Source organism: Phaenicophaeus curvirostris, chromosome 18 (genome assembly GCF_032191515.1).
Source record: "Phaenicophaeus curvirostris isolate KB17595 chromosome 18, BPBGC_Pcur_1.0, whole genome shotgun sequence".
Taxonomy (NCBI): Eukaryota; Metazoa; Chordata; class Aves; order Cuculiformes; family Cuculidae; genus Phaenicophaeus; species Phaenicophaeus curvirostris.
This window is the reverse complement of record NC_091409.1, coordinates 7,089,636-7,109,689: the sequence shown is the minus strand read 5'-3', so window position 1 is coordinate 7,109,689 and position 20,054 is coordinate 7,089,636. Positions and strand designations below refer to the sequence as shown.

Here is a 20,054-nt window from a genome sequence, read left to right as displayed (position 1 = left end):
AAATACACGCCCAGGCCAGAAACGTCTCTCAGGCTAATTACCCTGTTAAGTCTGCAGGAGTGATTTTGAAATGCGCTTGGATGAGATTAAACAGACAGGTTTGTTAATTAAGAACTGTTTGGGTTTCAGGTGCTGTAAGGATCCCAGATGGCTCCGTATCCACCACCTCCCATCGCAGCTGAGGTCTGGATCTGCCCTTTTATTCCTCATTCTAAAAGTTTTCCTCCCCGCAGCCTGTTTGCTGGAGTGCACAGATTCTCTCCTCCTCCTGAGCGGGAGGTGGGCAGGTCTAACTACATTAAATATACACATATATTGTGCTCCATCTCTGCTGGCGTGGGCACCAGTGGCCCCAGCAGCAGCAAAATCTGAGCAAAGGGCTGGGGGAAGGGTGAAAACAGCAGCGGCAGCAACAAATACACTGAGCAGCCAAACCGCCCCGTAGGAAAGGGGAGAGGAGGAAGCAGGAGAGCCCAGGGAGGCTGTGCATCTGTCTGGTAGCTCCTCACAGGAGCTTTCTGCAACCCTTACCCATCTCTTGCAAGTATTGGTGCTTCGGTGTCTAAGGGAAGAGCATCTTTCTAGGAAGAAGAGCTGGACGCCAGTCAGAAGAGAGAAGAAAAAACAAACAAACCACCAGCTATCATCCCTTCCCAGAGGCAGGTGAGAGGGAGAGAGAAAGGAGTTTAGGGGAATGAAGCTGGAGGATCCAGAGTCACGGAGAGGAAAAGTTGCCCTGACGGGAGACTCTGCGTACTAGAGCCTGAGCTCTGCTCCACAATGGGATTTCTCTGGTCTAAAGGAAACCTCCTCCTCCTGCTGTGTGCCAGCATCTTCCCCGGTAAGTTTGAGAAAGCTTTTCTCCCCGTGTTCTGCTCTTTAGCTCTTTTCTCCCTTAGCTTGCTGCAAAGACTGGTCCCTATCAGCAAGGGATCCTCCCCACTCCTGCATCCTCCTGCCCCACTGCAGGACCCCCAAACCCCAGCCTCTGCTGAGCCATCCTTGGCTTTTCTTTTCTGCTCCTTGCCTGATGTGATGGGGAAGGGGTTAAAGCCGCCGTGGGGAAGGGGACGGGAGGGAGAATCCAGGCTGGGGCTCAGCATCCTGCTCCTCCTCTGGTTTTTTCCTTCCCTGAGTAAAGTGTGTTAATGTGTCTCCGGGCTACAGCTCCGGCTGGGGAGAGCGCAGCCAGCGCTCGGCTAATGCTTCTCTTTGTATAATCCAGGGCAGCTAAAGACTAAGTAGGAGCCATATTCTGTGGAGGATGCGGGGAGAGCCCCTGGCTCCTCTCCCCGCTGGCTGCGGTGGAGGATGCCTCTGCTCACAGCTCCCCTGGCAGCCCCCCTGGAAGAAGAGTGGCTTGAATTTTTAATAACCTACTGTTCCTGTAGCGTACGTGCAGGGTCAGGGCTGCTCCTTGTAGCCTTCAACTTTTAAAGTCATTGCTGAAGGGAAACCACGCTCTTCTTATCCAATTTGCGCTCTCCCCTGTCCTCTTCCTCACCCATCCTTTTAGTGGAAGGCCAGCTGTGAAGGTGAGTTCGAAGAGATGAATTTCAGTCTGCTCTTTTTTTTTCCTGATGCATTTGATGCTAGTTTCTGTGTGTAAATCTGATCCAAAATGCCTACGAGATGCTGAGGGGCATGGTTTAGTGTTTGATAGGAATGATTGGACTCGATGATCCTGTGGGTCTCTTCCAACCTGGTGATTCTATGATTCTATCACCCAGGAGGAGGCTGCTTTTTCCTTTGTGCCTTGCCCTTCTACCATCTCTCTTTCCTACTTGCAGACTTTAGTGCTAAAAACTTGTGGGCAAGTGGTCGTTAAACCAGATTAAGGGGAGAATTGCCCATGCATTGGTTTTCAAATGGGTTTACTGATGCTCCCACTTTCTGCAGAACATCCCTGTTCTGCAATGGAAACCCTATCCTGGGAGTTGACCACAGAGAGTGAGAAATCCGTGGCAATGCCTTTGATAATGGGGAGGCAACTCACCGGGGTGGCATCACCCTCCCATGTGTCCGTTTTTGCCCATCTCTGTAATTAGCCTGGGTCTTTCCATCAGAGAAGGGTCCGGCTCTGCTGGTGCCTGGATCTCCAAGCGTTTCATGCCATCATGTTTTCCCCACAGCCTTTGGCTACGTGGAAACCCGAGCTCACGCCGAGGAACGTCTCCTGAAGAAACTCTTCTCCGGTTATAACAAGTGGTCCCGCCCCGTTGCCAACATTTCCGATGTGGTCCTCGTCCGCTTCGGCTTGTCCATCGCCCAGCTCATCGATGTTGTAAGTGCAACAAGGGACCAAGGTTAACGAGGGGTCAGGGCTAGGGGAGAAGTGGGTTTCACTGGCTGATCCAGGGTCAGGTTGGGAAGACTTTGCTCTCAGCTGAGAAGAGCTTCTACAACTGAATGTTTTGAGGGTTTTTAGATCATATTAGCAAGAATATTGTTTCTGAATGTTTGCTCAAGTTACATGTGTGCAAACTGTGGTTTGCAGTCTGCCCTGAGTGCCCTGAAATGATATTTAAAGGATTACCCTGTCACAGCGTGAGGAGGTCAAGTGTGACTCCAAAGGTGATCCCTCCAGGGCTGCAGATGTTAAGCACTCACAGAGGCTTTCTAGATTGCGTGCATCTTCTGCTCTCCCAGGACAGTGTGTTTGAGTAGAGTCTCTCTGTCACTTTTACTGTATTCACGTGGCAGAGTAGAAGGGTGATAATGGAAAGCCTAATGAGGCTTAAAGACATTACTGGTGTGGGACACTCATGGCAGATGACTCTCTGCACCATTCTGTGTTTTGAAATAAGGGTTTTGAGATGCAGAGGAAACAGAGCCAAGGTGGTACAGGAGGTGGGCAATCAAAGACACTAGTTGCTAGAAAGTTGCATCTCCTTGTGTACAAGGCATCAGCTTCCAGCTTTGCAGCACAGAAATGTTCTTCCATTCCCCTCCTCTCTTACGTCAGCTTACAGCATCCAGGGCTGTTTGCAGTTGCTAATGTTAAAGTTGTACGGTTCTCATCTGAATAATTGATAAGACTAAAGATGAGACATTAGTGACTGTGGAGGCATGAGAGAGACTTTCCATTATGCAGCTGCTGAGTTGTGGAAGAGAGCAGATCGATACACCTGCTTCGTAGCGCTATTCCCTGTTTACTTAAGAAGACTTAATCATCTTAAAATCATGTTGGTGGTTAGAAGTGCAACCAGCAGGCAATTCTGTGCCAGGGCTGGTGGGTTCAGCTGGACGAGAGCTCTCATCCCTTCCTGCCCCAGTCTATGTGGTTGGGCACTGGTGACACCCCTGCCACCACTGCAGCACTTCAGCTGGCTCTCCCCCTCCCGACAGAGACGCTGTTTTGTTGCAAACCCCATTGCAATTGTTAGACCCAACGTTCAGCTCCCAACGACAAGAAGTCTGAAAGAGAAATCAAAACCGTATTCAAACCCCAGCTCCTGCTGAGAAAAGCTGGGGGTGGGGGAACAAAAATCGATGTGGAACTCAACATCCCTGCATGTCCTTACCTCACCCTGGTGTGCTGAGGGTTTTCTGAGCCCAGAAAAAAGTGATAAGGCATCAAACGTATATCTAGGAGGAGTCACTGAGAAACACATTCAGATACCTAAGCTGTGTCTCTGTAGGACCTTGTGTATTGCACTCACCTTGGGAAAAGAGGCCAGGAAGAGCAACACCACTGGCTGCAAAGTCACCCACTGTCCCTGGGTTGACTCTGCGTGGGAGAAGTCAGCGGAGGAGGCAGTCAGTCAGTCATCAGTGCCTTGCAAACCCCCTATGAGATAAACCCATGGCATGAGAGTCATGCTTTGCTTAGGTCAGGAGGATGGCAGAGCTCTCGGGCTTAGTGATGGGCAGGAGTTTCCATCAAGGGACTGCAACCAGCCACAAAGGAAAATTCCAGTAAAGGGTAGCATCTGCAAGACTGGGATCCCCAGTTGTCGGGGGAACTGTGCTGGAGGCCCTCAGATGCCTGAATGAAAAAGTGGTAGAGAAACAGATACTCAAGGACTGGTCCAGCAGAGGGTATGGCAGCAGAATCACACTAAGTTCAAGTCTGTCTGCTCACAAAATTGCTTAGGTGCAGGCTCAGCTGTTCAGTGGTAGCAGGCAGCTGTGCCCTGTCCCATGTTAAATGACAGAAACAGCTGCTTGTTGTTTCCAAGATGGAACTTATTTATTACAGAGGTGATTTATAATTGCAGAAACGAAGTGTAATTAAAAGAAATTTAATGAGTTCCTTGGACTGCTTCCCCTGCTTCTGTTACTAATACCTCATTTTGTATTTCAGGATGAGAAAAATCAAATGATGACCACAAACGTGTGGGTGAAGCAGGTGGGTTCACCAAAACATGTGCTTTTCCTTGTTCCTTTTTAGTTTTTCAATCTGAACTCTCCCAGGTTTGTAACCGTCCTATCTTTTCAGGAGTGGCACGACTACAAGCTACGCTGGGACCCCCAAGAATATGAAAATGTCACATCCATCCGAATCCCCTCAGAGCTCATCTGGAGGCCAGACATTGTCCTCTACAACAAGTGAGTGTCAACTCTGTGGCCAGGGGGCAAACCCATCCTTGAAAATTTTCCCTGCCCATGGTGACAAGGTGCTTCTTGCAATTGTTCCTCCTTATTTCGGTTGAATTCCATGTAGATTCTCATAATGTTGGTCCCTGAAATGACATGAGTAACATTCATGGCACTGTTTTTATTCTCCTAATGATACTTTCTTTGGACAGTGAGCTTTGTTGGAGAACACTAGGTATTGTTTTGTTTTCTCTTCTCATGTTGGAGACACAGTTAAGCTGAGTTGAACTTTCAGTCCTTTTCAGTTTCATTTCACCAAGGGGTTCTCTCCTAATTCATCACCTGAAAAAGCCAATTACCAAGGGTGGGCTTAAATAAGGAAAATATGCTGAAACATCAGACTTGTGTGTCTACAAATTGCAGGTCAGCCCAACAGCATTCTGGAATTCTTCTTAAATAGATACTTGTTCCTAATCCCAAATGCTTGAAATCTGTCTCTTGTATAGACACTTCCTAGGGAGCAGGTGGGGTTTTTCTTGTTGATATTCTTAGAAAGGCTGTCCAAGAGCCAATGCTGTTTTCTCCTCTGCTTATCATCCCAGAGCTCTCCAGCCTCCTAGGATGTAGGGTATCCCAGTCTCCCTCCCCAGCACAGGCTTCAGAGAAAACACTTGCTGCAGATATCAAACAAAACCACCTCTGTATGTGTCTAACACTCAGAGAAAATGCTCACAAGAGAAGCCAGGCTTATTTTTAATGAACAGTTGCCTAGTTCTAGTTTGATATGATTTTGCTTTTGTTTTGTTTAAAAACAATGGCTGAGGGAGGAATCTATTGAGGGGATTGTGAGCCTGGGAGACTATGGAAATTGTTAGCTTTCCCATTAGCTTGTCAGTGATCCTCAGTGATGTGGAGTGATTGCAAACCTCTCGGAAATCACTGCACCCTCACACAGCACCTTTCAGAGATTAGTCCAGTGGAAATGACTAATTTGTAAGCACTTGGACCTTCCTGTCCTACAGGGAGACGCTGTGAGTGTGGATATTATACAAGTTTCTCACATTGCAGCCAAGAAAGGTGTTCAGTTTCCACTTGAAAAAGAAAAAGAATGCTCTTGTCATTGCTTAATTAGTGACAATGGTAAGGATTTCTTTTTTGGAGCTTCTGGGGGTTGTTGTTATGGACCATACTGCCAAAGGGAATAGTGCTACAAACCTCTTCCAACCATCTGTTTGCTGGAGTTGCTGGTGCACAAGAACCCCTCTTCTGGGATGAGAGTCTTTCAGCCTTGCCCACCTTATGGGTCCTGACTCAGTCTGCCTTGCAGGGAGAAGTGGAAAATAGAAGGTCTAACTTATTGGCAATCTTCTACCGCTCAATGAGATCTGGTGCCCCAACTATCTAAATCCAAGCTACGTCTCTCCCTTTATGCAAACTAAATAGCCATGCATTCTTCTCTTGGTTGTCATGAGTCTATCATGCATTTTTAATTGGTTACTTTGTCCATGAATTAAACATCGATATAGGCGCCAACAATTTGCCAGTCAGTAATGGTTCTCCATTAATTCTTTATCTCTTTATTGCTCTATTTGCCCATGCTCTTTCATACAGTCTTGTGTAGATTGTTTTCTGCCCTGAGATAAACTTCTCTCTTCTACCTAACTTCTTATCAAACACATCTGAAGCTGCAGTCCATATCTTAGTTGCACTGCTCTAACAGTCAGGTTTCATGGTTTCGAGGGCTGCAGAGCAAAACCTGTAGCATGGTGGGACACCAAGATGAGGCTTTGTTGCATGGTAGCTCATCAACTGTATGACCAGACAGGGTTTCTCTTTGCAGGCATCTCTGCTAGAAATATTTCAGGAAAGACTTTGCAAAGACAGTGACCAGGAATGGGTGATGCTAACAAAGATTCCCTCTCATGTTTTACCTATATATATAGCTTAGGTTGAATTAAAAGTAAGATACATGCACACAATTCTGCATCCCTAGGAGCAAGAGTTTGTGTGCAGAGAGCTTGGTGGAAGAGAGGGAGCAGCCACGCTCTCCTTTTGCACTGTTCAGGCGTTTCAGTGTGTGTTATTTATTGCATATCACATGCTCTGCAAGAAGTGTGGTATTTCTGTTTGCAATGGTATCCTCTGGAAAAGAGACCTTCTGGACAGGGGATTATACAAATGCCTCTTCTGGTTTCATCTTGGGGTATATATAGAAATGGTGAAATTTAAATTGATTTGAGATTTACATCTTTAAAGAAACCTAACTCCTTGTTGTGAGGTTATTCTAAGTATCTAAGCTCATTATTGTCAAAAACTTCAGTTTATCCACTCTAGAGGCCCAAATTAAATCAGTAAACTCAGCTGGTTTGGCCTAGAGAGTATATGTAGTTGTCAACATTCATAAGGAATCTAAAACCAAATTAATATCCTACAGGGAAATTAATATGCTGTTGAATTTTCAGGCTTGATGAGATAAGTTCCAAGACTCTAAATAGTTTCTACTAGATGTGAGAAAGCACATGTGTAGCAGAGGAAAATGAGTTAATAGTGAAGCGATAAAGCCTCCTCTTCTCTGCCAAGAGGGCCAGCTGCTCCTTATCTGAGGCTGTAAAAGCTCTTCAGACACCACCAAATCATTTATAAATGAATTATCTAATCCTCTGCATTGGCTTGTTTTCCCATTCATGAGTGGAATTTAAGCACATTTTAGTTTTCATTTGTATATTTAAAGTAAAAAAGAATAATTATTTTTGTCTAATCAGGGAATAAGTTCTTGGCACTGCATTCAGATATTTTTTTCCACTTCTCCACCACTACATGGAGCCATTTGGGCCCCGTGGAACATAGAAACTCCAGAGGAGAAAACCTTTGAGTGGGGAGTTTGAACTAGATCATCTCCAGAGGCCCCTTCCAACCTCTGAATCTGAGGTTGTTTTGGTAGCACAAAACAGTCTTAAAATAAAATGATCTCTGATTGGCCTTTGGAGGCTATTTTAATCTGAACATTACAGAAGCATCTCTTTAATGCTTGCCTAAAGGGTGCAGGGTACATTCTGTAAAGGGGTCCTGAAACCCCACTTTGTCCTGGTTACTGATGTTCAATGAAAAATGCTCTAAATGAGGACATTCAAGCCATATCCATTAATGTTTATAGCTAAATTTCAGGCTTTTAAAGCTCTGTTTGGATTTAAATTGTATCATCAGAAATTAAAATAAATGTGTGCCTCATTTACATGCATTCTGAAAACATTTAATTTTGTGAGATGATGTATCTCCGAACTTCAGGGAAAATAGAAACTGGCAAAATAAAAAAATCCACGTTCTCCATCGGCAGAGCTTTTTAATGAAATACTGTACTGTGGACGGCTGCCAGTAAAACAATGCCATTCGTGAACCCTTATAAACTTAGAAGATTTTAGAAGAGCAGCCTTTATTCTCAGAATGGGGAATTGGAGGCTACAGAACGCAGCAACATGATTTCTGTTGGCAAAGGAATAACAGTCTTCTCTTCATCAGTGTGCACTGTCGTAGTTGACATGAAAATATAAGAGCTCTAGTACTTTATTACTGAGAGATTTTTAGAGATGCCAGGTCAGAGCAATCAGGAGAGCCTGACTATCTTAATTCTCAAGCTCTTGTTGTGACCTTTACCTTGTGCGAGCTCCTTCTTCCAAATGGCTTTTCATTACAACCTTCACAATGCAGTGGGTTGGACTGAACGAGATGAAAATGTGCTACCACTATAGAGGAATGACTGCAGATTTTCTCCATCCCACTATATCAGCTCTTCCACCTTCCTGTCTAAGGAAACATTCACGTTACACAGTCAGTGCACAACTTGGCCAGGAGTATGTTTTCCCACTGTTTTTCCACAAGAAAACAGGACTTCCCCAGTCTCTTTTATTTGTAGTCGATTGTCTTACCTTCATTCCTTGGAGGAGATTGAGGAAAGGCTTTGAAAAGATCATCAATGGCCTGGTGACCTCATTTGCTCCCTCTGTCTTGTCAGGAGGAGCAGAATGAAAGCTTCACTCAGGATGGAAGCATCTCTCTAGGTTCACCTCACAGCGGCAGGGTGCCAGTAAGTGTAGCTTTCAATCCAGAAAGCATATGCTTGAAGGTCCAGTGTGGGTGGTAAGCTTGAGGAAGGAGATGAAAATATATGTGTGCACGAAAGGTTAAAACAATTGTGAAAATTATCTTTGCATGATGTAGCTAGCTTGGATACAGTCTACATGCAACAGCATGGCTAATTTACCCTGCTTACAAATTGCTTAAATATCTTTACATTGAACTGCGATGAGGAGTTCAAACATGCCCAGTAAAATCAGAAATTACTTCACAGCCTTGCTTGGTTGGTGAGGGAGAAGGAGGAGGATCTCAGTATTTTATGGCTCCTCAGAGTCCTTAGGTGACTCTCCAATGCAAGAAGCTACCCTGCTGCTGGTTTCACTCCTGCCACAGCACTGCAGGTAAAATCCAGCTTGAAAGGCAGTGCCAGTGTTTCTTGTAAACATGTGCGAGCCAAAGGGGACTCAGGATGAGGCAGTTTGTTAGGCAAGCAATTAAAAAATATCTTCCCTATCAAAGCAGCAGGTCATTTATGGAAATAATTGACTTGGGAGATCTGCAGCATCACACTGGTTGTAGCTACAGTCACTGTGGCTGGTCAGGCAGAGACCGCAAAGTGCCAGACAGGATGTTTCTGGGAATGAAACACAACTATGTGAATTATTATTGCTCCTGGATGGTTTTTTAGCAGGTTTCATCCCCTTTTCCAACAGTTTTCAAAAGGCAAAACACCCACCTGTGCTGTTTACCCAGCCCCTTACACTTTGTTCTACCTAAGAACAAATTCACTACTGGATGCTCATTATCCCCTTTGCCAATATGAGTCCAATTACAAACATATTGTTCCATTAATGAACAATTTAATCATGCCTCAGAGATCTCATTAAATGCAGAACTGGATTTCCAATTCCTCTTGAGAATTAGAAAGAAAGCCACTGAGAACAGCAAACACAGACTGTCACTTGTGCTTGTTTCTTGTCTTAGTCTGGCTTGAGAGGGCAGGCAAAACCCAGGAGAAAAGAAAAGATGGTTTTCATCCAAAGCAGGTGGTCCTGGAGTGTAAATTAGATTTAATAAAGAAGAGGTATGAAAGGAGTTGCACAGGATAATGCTGTTGCCTGGTTTTGTTTTCATGGGAGTAAAACATGATGGTGGTTTTGCCTTGACCCCTTTGGAGCAGCAGTCTGGGTTTGTACATATTTTTAGCTTCCATGTCAAAAAAGGACATTTTAAAGGTTTAGAAGATGTCCAATTCATAGGTCAAAATGCTCTAGGTCCTTTTGCGTTCTTTTGGTTTTTTGCCAAAATCTGCCACAAAAAGCAAAGGCTTTCTATTATAGAAACAAAAAAGAATCATAGAATGGTGTGGGTTGGAAGGGACCTCAAAGCCCATCCAGTTTCACACCCCCTGCCCTCTCTGATAAAGAGCCCCTCTTCAGCTTCCCTGGAGCCCCTTTCAGTGCTGGAAACTGCTCTAAGGTCTCCCTGGAGCCTTCTCTTCTCCAGGCTGAACAACCTGAACTTTCTTAGCCTGTCCTCCTATGGGAGGTTGTCCAGCTCTTAGATAATAGAATCATAGAATAACCAGGTTGGAAGAGACCCACTGGATCGTTGAGTCCAAACATTCCTATCAAGCACTAAACCATGCCCCTCAGCACCTCGTCCACCTGTGCCTTAAACACCTCCAGGGAAGGTGAGTTATTCATCACCCTCCTTTGGATCGCGTTCATCAGATCACATTCAGATAACATTCATCACCCTCCTTTGGACCAGTTCTCCAGCACAAACAGTAATTCTGAATTTATCTTTCCATGTATGCAGTCAACCTGGCAAACTGTCTCAAAAGGCAAGGATCAGGGCTGAAATCTTGGGAGCTGGGAGCAGTTGCCATCCCTGCTCAGATACTATTAGCCAAGACAGTTCACCAAGTTCCAGATCCTTCCTGTTTCTCAAAAGAAGCAGCACTACTCCAGTCTCACTGGAAGCCAGCGTGGTCATGGACTGACAATGATGCTTCACAGGGCAATAAGAAACATCAGTCTCTTTTTTTTCCCCCTGTTGCATATGAATTATGGATGTTCTCCTAAAGAAATATGCTTGGGGAGGTTCCTCTGCCTTCAGTGGCTTAAGGAACCCCTCTGGATTGTCCCCATACTGTTTATGCTGGTGCTGGTGAGGAAGAGGAGAGTTGTGACCCCTGTGCACCCTGTCACTGAATGGCTCCTGTCACAGTATATCTGAGCACTGAGGCAGCAGAGAAGGGCCAAGGGACTTTGCCGACTGCAGGGAAAGCGTCTGCAGGCTGGATCAGCTCCAGGCAGGAGGGCTGGGCAGGAGCAGAGAGCTTTCTATCTGTATCAGCCTGAATAATTCATCTCAAGTTTTTAGTGAAAGCTCTCTCTGCCCTGCTCAGCTTCCCCTTTGTTTAGCAGTGTTGATGTTTGCCATCCAGCATAACTCAACAGACTTCTTCCTCCATATCCTGAGCTCTGCAGTGGCTTGAGGCAGGTGTGTAAGATGATCCCTAACTCCCTGCTTCCTTCTTGGATGCTCTTTTCTCTATTCCTGTGCCTAGACTTGAGGACATTGCTCTACAAACAGATTCCACTTGTTTTTCTCAACTGGGATTTCAACCTTTCAAACATTTGCTCAGGATGAAAAAAAAAAAAAAATGCAGTTCTACCCAAAGGTCACTCACATTTTAAGGCTGCTTGAACCAGGGCGTTTGATGCAGGATGTGACTGTCCAAGGATACTAAAATCCTCTCTCTGCAAACAGAGATCAAGGGAGGGAAAGGGTTGGAAGTTTCAGCCAACCATTGCACAAAGGGGCTGTGGGTGTAGGGGCTTGGCTCACTTTCAGGTCAAGGTTTAATTTTCTCATTCGTACACCCGGTCTTCATCATGATGACTATTTGAACAAGGAGATACGTCACTTGTGCAGCTCTGTATGCATCAGTTTTGCCTCTGTTTAAGCTGGCTGCAGATCCTGCATATACTGCCTGGAAGAAGGATGTTGCTGTAGAGAAGGTGTCTGTGGACTTGTCCCCTAACATGGAATTTAAGTGTCACAGTCTACATATCTCATCACTGAGAGAAGTGGAGGAACAGGGCATGGCATATCCATGCAGGACATTAATTACCTGCTGTGCAAATTGACTGTATTAATGAGCCAATTTATTTCTGGGACCTCCATGCACCAGGACAAGGAGCAGGTTCAGGTTAATGTGTAGCAGCAGAGCTGTGGGTGTGAGGAAGGAGAGGAACTGTGGCTGGTGATGCAGGCAGAGGACAGGACTGTCTCCAGGGATGGGGATCCCATTCCCAGAGTTAATCAGTCCCCCTCCTTTCTCCAATGCTATTACAGCCCAGGTATGGCATTCACTGGTGCTCTTTCTTCCCTCCAATCCCCAGTACACTTACCTCTTCTGTTGCCTTTTTTGATCTCCTGAGCTGAGAAAAGGAGATCTGAAGCAAAAACCAAAATGCTGTTTATACAACAGCTCTTTCACTGTCTGGAAAATGGCTTTCTGGTCTAAAACCTTGGGTTGTTATCTATTCGTCTTATACCAGCACACAGACTCCAGTTGAGAGTCCCTGTAGGAAGACACCTTAAGAGGCAGCTCTCCTCCTGAATGAGGAATCGAGATATTAACTTTCATTATTCCTATTAACAGGATGTTCTTGCTGTTTTCCATGTAAGAGACTGAACGATTACCCAACACTGTTTCATTTCTAGCAGCTGTCACAATTAATTCTGCAGAGCCCGCAGCCACAGCACCTGATAGGGGCTCCTCCCACCTCTCTAAAGCAAACTCAACCCTTGACAGGGCATTTATGGGACACCTTCAAGGAAAATTTATGTGTATTCACCTCAAGGACCCAACTTTCACAAGGTGAGGGCTCAGGTGTGCATGCAAATTCAGTGCTTGTATGAGCCAACTGAGTTTAAAAAAGATAGATTGGATGGAGCTGGTGTTTGCATATGATGTGTATGTTGCATCTCCCAGGTGCCCCAAGTGACATTTTGGAAGCCAGATATTTTATGTTCCATTTCTTTAACAGAGTTGAGAATTCCCAGAGAAACCTTAGTCTTTTTTATCTCTTGCATTTCTCAGTGCTGACGGCGACTTTGCAGTCACCCACCTGACCAAGGCTCACCTCTTCTATGATGGGAGAATTAAATGGATGCCCCCTGCTATCTATAAAAGCTCCTGCAGCATCGATGTTACCTTCTTCCCCTTTGACCAGCAAAACTGCACAATGAAGTTTGGCTCCTGGACCTATGATAAAGCCAAAATAGACTTGGTGAGCATGCACAGTCATGTGGACCAGCTGGATTACTGGGAGAGTGGGGAATGGGTCATCATCAACGCTGTGGGCAATTACAACAGCAAGAAATATGAATGCTGCACAGAGATCTACCCCGATATAACTTACTCCTTCATTATCCGGAGGCTGCCGCTGTTCTACACAATCAACCTGATCATCCCCTGCCTGCTGATCTCCTGCCTGACTGTCTTGGTCTTCTATCTGCCCTCCGAGTGTGGGGAGAAGATAACCTTGTGCATCTCTGTGCTGCTGTCCCTCACTGTGTTTCTGCTGCTCATCACAGAGATCATCCCGTCTACCTCCTTGGTCATTCCCCTGATTGGAGAGTATCTTCTCTTCACCATGATATTTGTTACCTTGTCTATCATCATCACTGTCTTTGTGCTCAACGTGCACCATCGTTCCCCACGTACACACACGATGCCTGACTGGGTGAGGAGGATCTTTCTTGACATTGTTCCACGCCTCCTCTTCATGAAACGCCCCTCCACAGTCAAAGACAACTGCAAGAAGCTCATTGAATCCATGCACAAAATAACCAATACGCCAAGGCTTTGGTCTGAGACTGACCTGGAGCCCAACTTCACTACCTCATCTTCTCCCAGCCCTCAGAGTAATGAGCCATCACCCACATCTTCCTTCTGTGCCCACCTCGAGGAGCCAGTCAAACCTCAGCCTATCTGCAAATCCCCTTCTGAGCAATACTCAGTCCTGCACCCAGAGCCTGTACAAGTGACCTGTTCCTCTCCACAACCCTCATGCCACCCCCTGAGCGACACCCAGACCGCCTCCATCTCAAAAGGCCGATCATTAAGTGTTCAGCAGATGTACAGCCCAAATAAGGCAGAGGAAGGGAGTATCCGTTGCAGGTCCCGGAGCATCCAGTATTGCTACCTCCAGGAGGACTCATCCCAGACCAACGGCCAATCCACTGGCTCTCCAGCATCCCAGCGGTGCCAGCTAAATGAAGAGCAGCCCCAACACAAACCCCCTCAGTGCAAGTGTAAATGCAAAAAGAGCGAGGCAGCTGGCAAACCAGCTCAAGGGAGCAAGAGTCACAGCGCCAAAGAGCAACATCTCCTCTTGATGTCCCCAGCTATGAAGCTGGCAGTGGAAGGGGTACACTACATCGCAGACCACCTGCAAGCAGAAGATGCGGATTTCTCAGTAAGTACGCTCACTTACTTTGCTCTCCTTGGGTATGTAAAAAATAGCTGTTAAGGAAGCCCCACCAGACCCGGGGGCTACGCAGAGAAAACGCTTGCTCGTGTAGGTTCAGCCGTCCTTGTCTTCATGCCTTTTGAACACATTGGCACAGCTGGAGAGTTTTCTTTGGGATTGTGGCAGGCAGATAAACCAAGCAGCCTGATGAACCAAAGGCAGATGAAGCTGCTCTAGAACAGCCCTGATTCTCCAGCAGAAAACAGGAGTAAGTTGGTAGGTAGGAAGGAAACAGCTAAGATTGTGAGAGAGACCCAAGAAAGGAGTCATCTGGTGGGAGCATAGCAGGCTTATTAATTATAGAGAAGGCTCTGACAGACGGGGAATTCACACTCTCTGTTTTCTATTAAGCTTTGACTCTGGCTACTGAGCCTGGGAAGGCAAATTCTCCAAATAGGTTGTGGATGTGGGAAGCTCATCGTAGCGTGGGCACATTGTGGGGTATGTTTAGCTCTACGTGATGCGGTTCCTCATTAGTGGACTTCCTCTGGAGCAGGTGGCTCTGTGCGGGAAGGTGGGTGGACAAACAAATTTCACACTTTCTCTGAAGGGGTAAATATGGCTACAAATAGAGAAGGAAAATAGAAGCTGAAAGAATTCCTTTTAATAGGGATGGTAATGAGTGTATGAATGCCACATCCTCTCACACCTCTTGTAGCTCCTCCCCTGCGATGCTATGGATACAGCGTGCTGGCTAATCATGGCCATAACAAAGGATGCCACAAGATAACTTGAAGTCAGGATTCTTGCTAAAGACAAGTCTTATCTAGCTTCTCCTAGAGGGATCTGTCAGCAAAAAGTACTTTTTCAGCTGTCCTTACAGTTTGGTTATCTCAAGATTTAGAGCAAGGCAAGCCATAGTGCTTTTATGCAAGGCTTCCTGGGCATGGAAAGTATCTTTATATTTGCATTTTTCACAGCACTGAGCACTTAGCAGCAGCAACAAAAGATTAAATGCTGCTGTCCATTTATATACTCTCTGGTACCGCAGTCTGAGAGGTCTCTGTTCTTTAATGTATTTCACTTCACAACATCCCTTTGAGGAAGTAACTGTTTATTCCTCGTGTTGAGGAGTGACAGCCAAAATACAGACATGAGGCGACCTGTTCAAGGTCACAGAACAAATCCGTGGTAGAGATGGGCTGTGAATCCCTGTTTTCATTACTTGACAGCCCAGCACTCTTTTGCGGGGCTGAAGCACTTCACAGGCACAGTAGGACTGCAGGAATTAAACTCTGCTCTCTCCTCTTAGCAATAATCACAAGTAAAGTGGAAGTCAGTTGATTTTTAACTCATTTGTTTCCCTGTGGTGTAAATGAAAGACTATTACACCAACAATACTTCCCATTTCAACTGATTCTCTTTCTGCTGAGCTTGTTGATATTATCAAGAACTGAATCAATAAATACCTTGGATTCTTTCCTTTTAATCCATGATTGCAACTTCCTTTAAAATGAAAACAGTCTTCAGAAGCCACAGATTGTCTTTTTATACCTTCCACTGCTCTTCCTTTTTGAAACAAAGCAATTATACTGAGGAGAAAGCTACTTACGGCACTAGACATCAGAAGCAGAAGAAAAGGAACAGTTTTGAGGGCTCTGACCAGACCTCCTGCCAGCCCAGGCTGCAAAGACACCAGGAAAACATCCAACAATGAGCAGATAAGGGTCACCCCCAGGACCACCGATGCACCAGGCTCCCCAGGAAGAGCCTGCAAACCTGCCCGCAGGTTTCTGCTCTTTCACAGTAGTTGTGGTTGGCACTGGAAGCCAGGGTTGGCTTTTCAGATTTGGGGGAACGATTGCTGAGCCTGGCCTGAGCCCATAGTATTTTCTTTTTCTGGATCCAAGTAAAGTCCAGTGGAAAACACATTTTTTCTGCAGGTGGAAGTGGCAAAGAAGGAAATATCATCTTCTGGAACTGAAATTTATTGTAAGGAGCAGAACTGATCTAATGAAAGGAGAATATACTGGGGGGAAAAATCAGTACTCGGAAATCTGCTTTCATCCTAAAATCAAATTGTGGCATTTCTTCATGGAAGTCTTCAACAAATCTTTCAGCAGGCACCTCTGCTGCAGCTACAGCCCCTGAGAGATGGCTTGCTGTCTGCTAGGTAATATTTTCAGAGACATGCACCTTCCCAGAATGAGAACAGAGCTGCTTTTGAAGTTCCTCTCTTTCTTCTAAAGCACCATTGCCACAGGGGCAGTGCTTCTAAATTAAAAGTAAATAGCTCATTTAATTAAGTGCTTCAGCGGAAAGAAATTGGGAAATGCAAGAGGCAGCTGTTTGTTGCAAAAAGATATCTGCAAACAATGCCAGCACAATGGTATGTTGGGAAAAATGCAAGACTGAATTGTCCCTGCACATGATAGAAATGTCATTAGAAATTAATTACAGCCTGAGGAGCGAAACAAGCTGCATGTCACACACAAGCCAAACGACTCAGACACCAACAGCCCTGAAAAGCCTTGACTATGTGCATCTCTGGCCGACTCTAATAAGTACTTTGGAGACAGCTTAAATATAAAATGGGAGAGAATGGAACTGAGGGGGGAGGGAACATGGGATAATCTCACCGGTTTATTTTTAACAAAGTACAACAAAATCACTCATGAGTGCTGTAATCTGCACTGCAGGCTTTGGGTTCTGGGGATCAGAGGTCACCAAGGCACCTCAGCTCTCCGCTCAGATCCTGGGATAGGATGCCCTGCTCCTGCTTCCCAGACCTGCAAGGAGCTGGACCAGGGAAGAGCTGCAAGCTCCCTTGCCTTTCGGGAATTTGGAGTGTGGAAGCCAGCTGGTACCTGCCCCTGATCCTTTCCCAAAAATAGTTTTGATTGAGCTTCTAAAAACTAATCAAAATAGAGCTCAGGGGTTGGGGTGGCAGATGTTGGCAGCTGCAGAGATGTTGTCAGAGAGGCCTCTGTGGATCATGCTCCATGTCAGGTGCTGGAAATCAGGGAAAAGCTACAGCACTGCCAGAAAACAAACCAAAACAAAAATCCAGATAAATTTCTTTTCATTCTGATTTTTTTTTTTTGTCATTATCTCTCCATAATTTCCAATTTCACCCTTCTGTGCTCTCGGTCTGAACCTGGATATTGATTTTACAAACATCTGATGCACTCCCAGCCATCATTTGCAAGATGGGCTGAGTATTCAGGCGTAGACTATTGCATTTGAAAGCGAAGTTCTGTTGAACTTCTCAAGTTATTCCTCTTATCCTGTTTCCCCCTTCTTTTCTGAAAAAGAAACTCATCTAGTTCATTTCTTCTCTCTGAGTGATCAAGCAGTCACTTTTACTAGCATGGATACTCAAAAAAAAAAGCTTATTTTGCCAGGACAGGGCAGTATTTACTCAATCCAACTTTCCAGCTGGACAACGGATGGTAAATTTCAGATTTTCTTTACACATCGGTTGAATCATGAAGCACTAATCCCATGAACACAAGCATCCAGAGCTTGCTTAGCTGGCCTTCTCACCAGGAGTTATAAGAATGAGACTCACTCCAGCTCTCAGCAAGTAATGAGTAGATTGGAAAATGTACAGCAAAGGGGAGTTATCCACTGAGATCCTACCTTGGGATGAGAGAATTCTTTTTCAAGGGTCACTGTTTCTTTTACTCTCCCTCATCCATCTCTAAATTACTGTGCTAAGGGCTGCACAGACGTAAACCAACATGGTTTCATAGAATCATGCAATCACTAGGTTGGAAAACACCTTTGAGATCAAGTCCAACTGTTTTTCTCCAAGAAGATAACAAGCTTCTGGATGAACCTCAGTTGTTTACCTCTGTCTACTGAATAATAAAGACTTGCTTAACTTGGTGCTGTTTTTAAAGGGAATAGGATTATCCGTTGTATGAAAATATTTAACTGATTATTACGCTTTTGCAAACGTTCAGGTATTCCTGAAAGTTAAGAAGCTTTGTTCAGAAAACAAATTCAAGGGAAATATGCTATGGTCTCCAGTGTGTGCTTCATTTCCCCATTTCTTTTAGCTCATACCTACTGTTCTGGGCTACTCCCTTGTTATTATCTGTTTAAAATGAATATAAAGTCTTCTCCTATTGTATTCTATTATTAGTGCACTGGGCTTTTCACACTGCTACAGCCCTGTGTATGTGACAGATTCAAGCACTGTTTGCTCACAGTAGCAGACTGGTGGATGCACTAAAGCAGCCCCAGTCAAGATTAGCCTCAGCTTTGCTGCCTCCTCCTCCTCACATCACACCCCTAACATGCTGCACTGAAGAAGTCTGAGCTCACTCCCACTGAGATGTTTTCCCTTAAGAGCGAGGCAGTGTGCCAAATTCCATCCCTTGGGTCTATTAATCACCAAGGGAGATATTGTAGGAAATTATAATGGGTACAGCCATATCAAATAAAACTTTACCATCTGATCAGTCATCTTCCTGGAAAGAAATTAATAACAGCAGTGTAATAAAAGAGGTTTTCATATGTATGTGGTTTCTTTCTTAATGAAATAGCCATTTACAGTTCTTGCCTGATGGTATTAATAAGTACTAGACCTCTCCAGAGAGGAATTGCTGGAAAATCCTCCCGCAGCAAGACAAAAGTGGGGAAAAGCAGAGTGAATACGACCAGTTCTCTCATTTGCTGGTTCATTTTCACTGCTTACTCACCCAGAGCTCTAAATCCTTTCACAGAAAGAGTTTGGCTTCATTATCTGCAAGCAAATCTATTTACGAGCATGGGGAAATGAGCAATTTCTTCACCCCCTCCCTGCCCAGTTTGAATTTCTGCCTCATTTACACACCCAGTTACAGCTGTTGCTCATGGAAAACAAGATAGTGAGTGTGCAGAGGAGCTACATTATGGCATATGTCATCCCTGGAGAGATGTGAATAGAGTTTGCAATTGCACATTCACACCCACGCAGTCTGGGAATCTGTCTCCCACATTAATGACTGAGAGAATAAACCTTTGCCATCAAATGAGACCACTAAATGTAAGCAAGACATTCCCTTCCTATCTCTGGACTTAAATTAAAATGTCATTTTTTGGAATAAACTGTTAATAATCTTCTTAATGTAGTTTTAATCTCAAATAATTATTAATAATTGGCCTGTCCTTGTTGTGTTCCCAGGTGAAGGAAGACTGGAAGTATGTTGCAATGGTCATTGACAGGATCTTCCTCTGGATGTTCATCATTGTGTGCTTGCTAGGAACTGTTGGTCTCTTCCTTCCACCATGGCTGGCAGGAATGATCTAAATGTAGCCCCAGAAAAAAGTATATCCCACTCTGTGGATTTTAGTTTACCTGGAAGGAGAGGAGCAGAGAGATGGAGGCAGCCCTCTTGATAACTTATGGGTATCCCTGCTTGAGTTGCTCCAGAGATTTCTGAGGATACTTTCTGAGGTCACATCATTTTGCCAAGCCATTTTCATCTCCTCCATCTAATTTAGGGGAGAAGTTCTTATTAAAGTCTGTACATAGCATGGTGGCATTCATTGGCATTTACTTGGCAATGTAAGAACACGAGCTTGTTCCCTAAAGCAGCACATAAAGAGGCTTCGCATCTACAAACCAGCCCCTGGCAAATTAGCTCCAGTCATCTTCAGAGGTCTCGCTGTGCCCTGCCTTAGTGATTTTGCCCTGTCAAACTGAAGTGGTTCAGGACTGTGTGTCCCTGTATGAGTCATTTTATAAATAAAGTTCCAGATTGGGGATACCTGTGTAGGATGTGGTTTGTGGTCAGCTGGGAAAGATGGACAGACTGGAAAGGATGAATGAATTCCCCAAGGCAGCTCAGCTCCTTTGGGACCAACAATGATCATTAGCTTGCCAAAACCCAGCAGTTACATTCTTTATATTAACAGGTTTAATGCCTTTACAATGGAAGGGGGAAGGTTTAGACTAGATAT

The 20,054-nt window shown here is 44.9% G+C and overlaps 1 protein-coding gene across 1 annotated transcript; it reads left to right on the top strand.

Moving 5' to 3' along the window:
* Positions 1-366: 366 nt before the first annotated feature.
* On the top strand, positions 367-19,822 carry CHRNA4 (cholinergic receptor nicotinic alpha 4 subunit). Its single transcript, XM_069871957.1, has 6 exons — positions 367-841; positions 2,133-2,284; positions 4,307-4,351; positions 4,442-4,551; positions 12,728-14,108; positions 19,276-19,822. The coding sequence occupies exons 1-6, from the start codon at positions 781-783 to the stop codon at positions 19,399-19,401; spliced, it is 1,875 nt and encodes a 624-aa protein (XP_069728058.1). The 5' UTR covers positions 367-780; the 3' UTR covers positions 19,402-19,822.
* Positions 19,823-20,054: the final 232 nt, after the last annotated feature.

Coding starts and splice junctions, on each gene's coding strand:
- CHRNA4 (XM_069871957.1), top strand. CDS start 781: ATGGGATTTCTCTGGTCTAAAGGAAACCTCCTCCTCCTGCTGTGTGCC. Junction 842..2,132: donor GTGTGCCAGCATCTTCCCCG/GTAAGTTTGAGA, acceptor TTTTCCCCACAG/CCTTTGGCTACGTGGAAACC. Junction 14,109..19,275: donor CAGAAGATGCGGATTTCTCA/GTAAGTACGCTC, acceptor TTGTGTTCCCAG/GTGAAGGAAGACTGGAAGTA.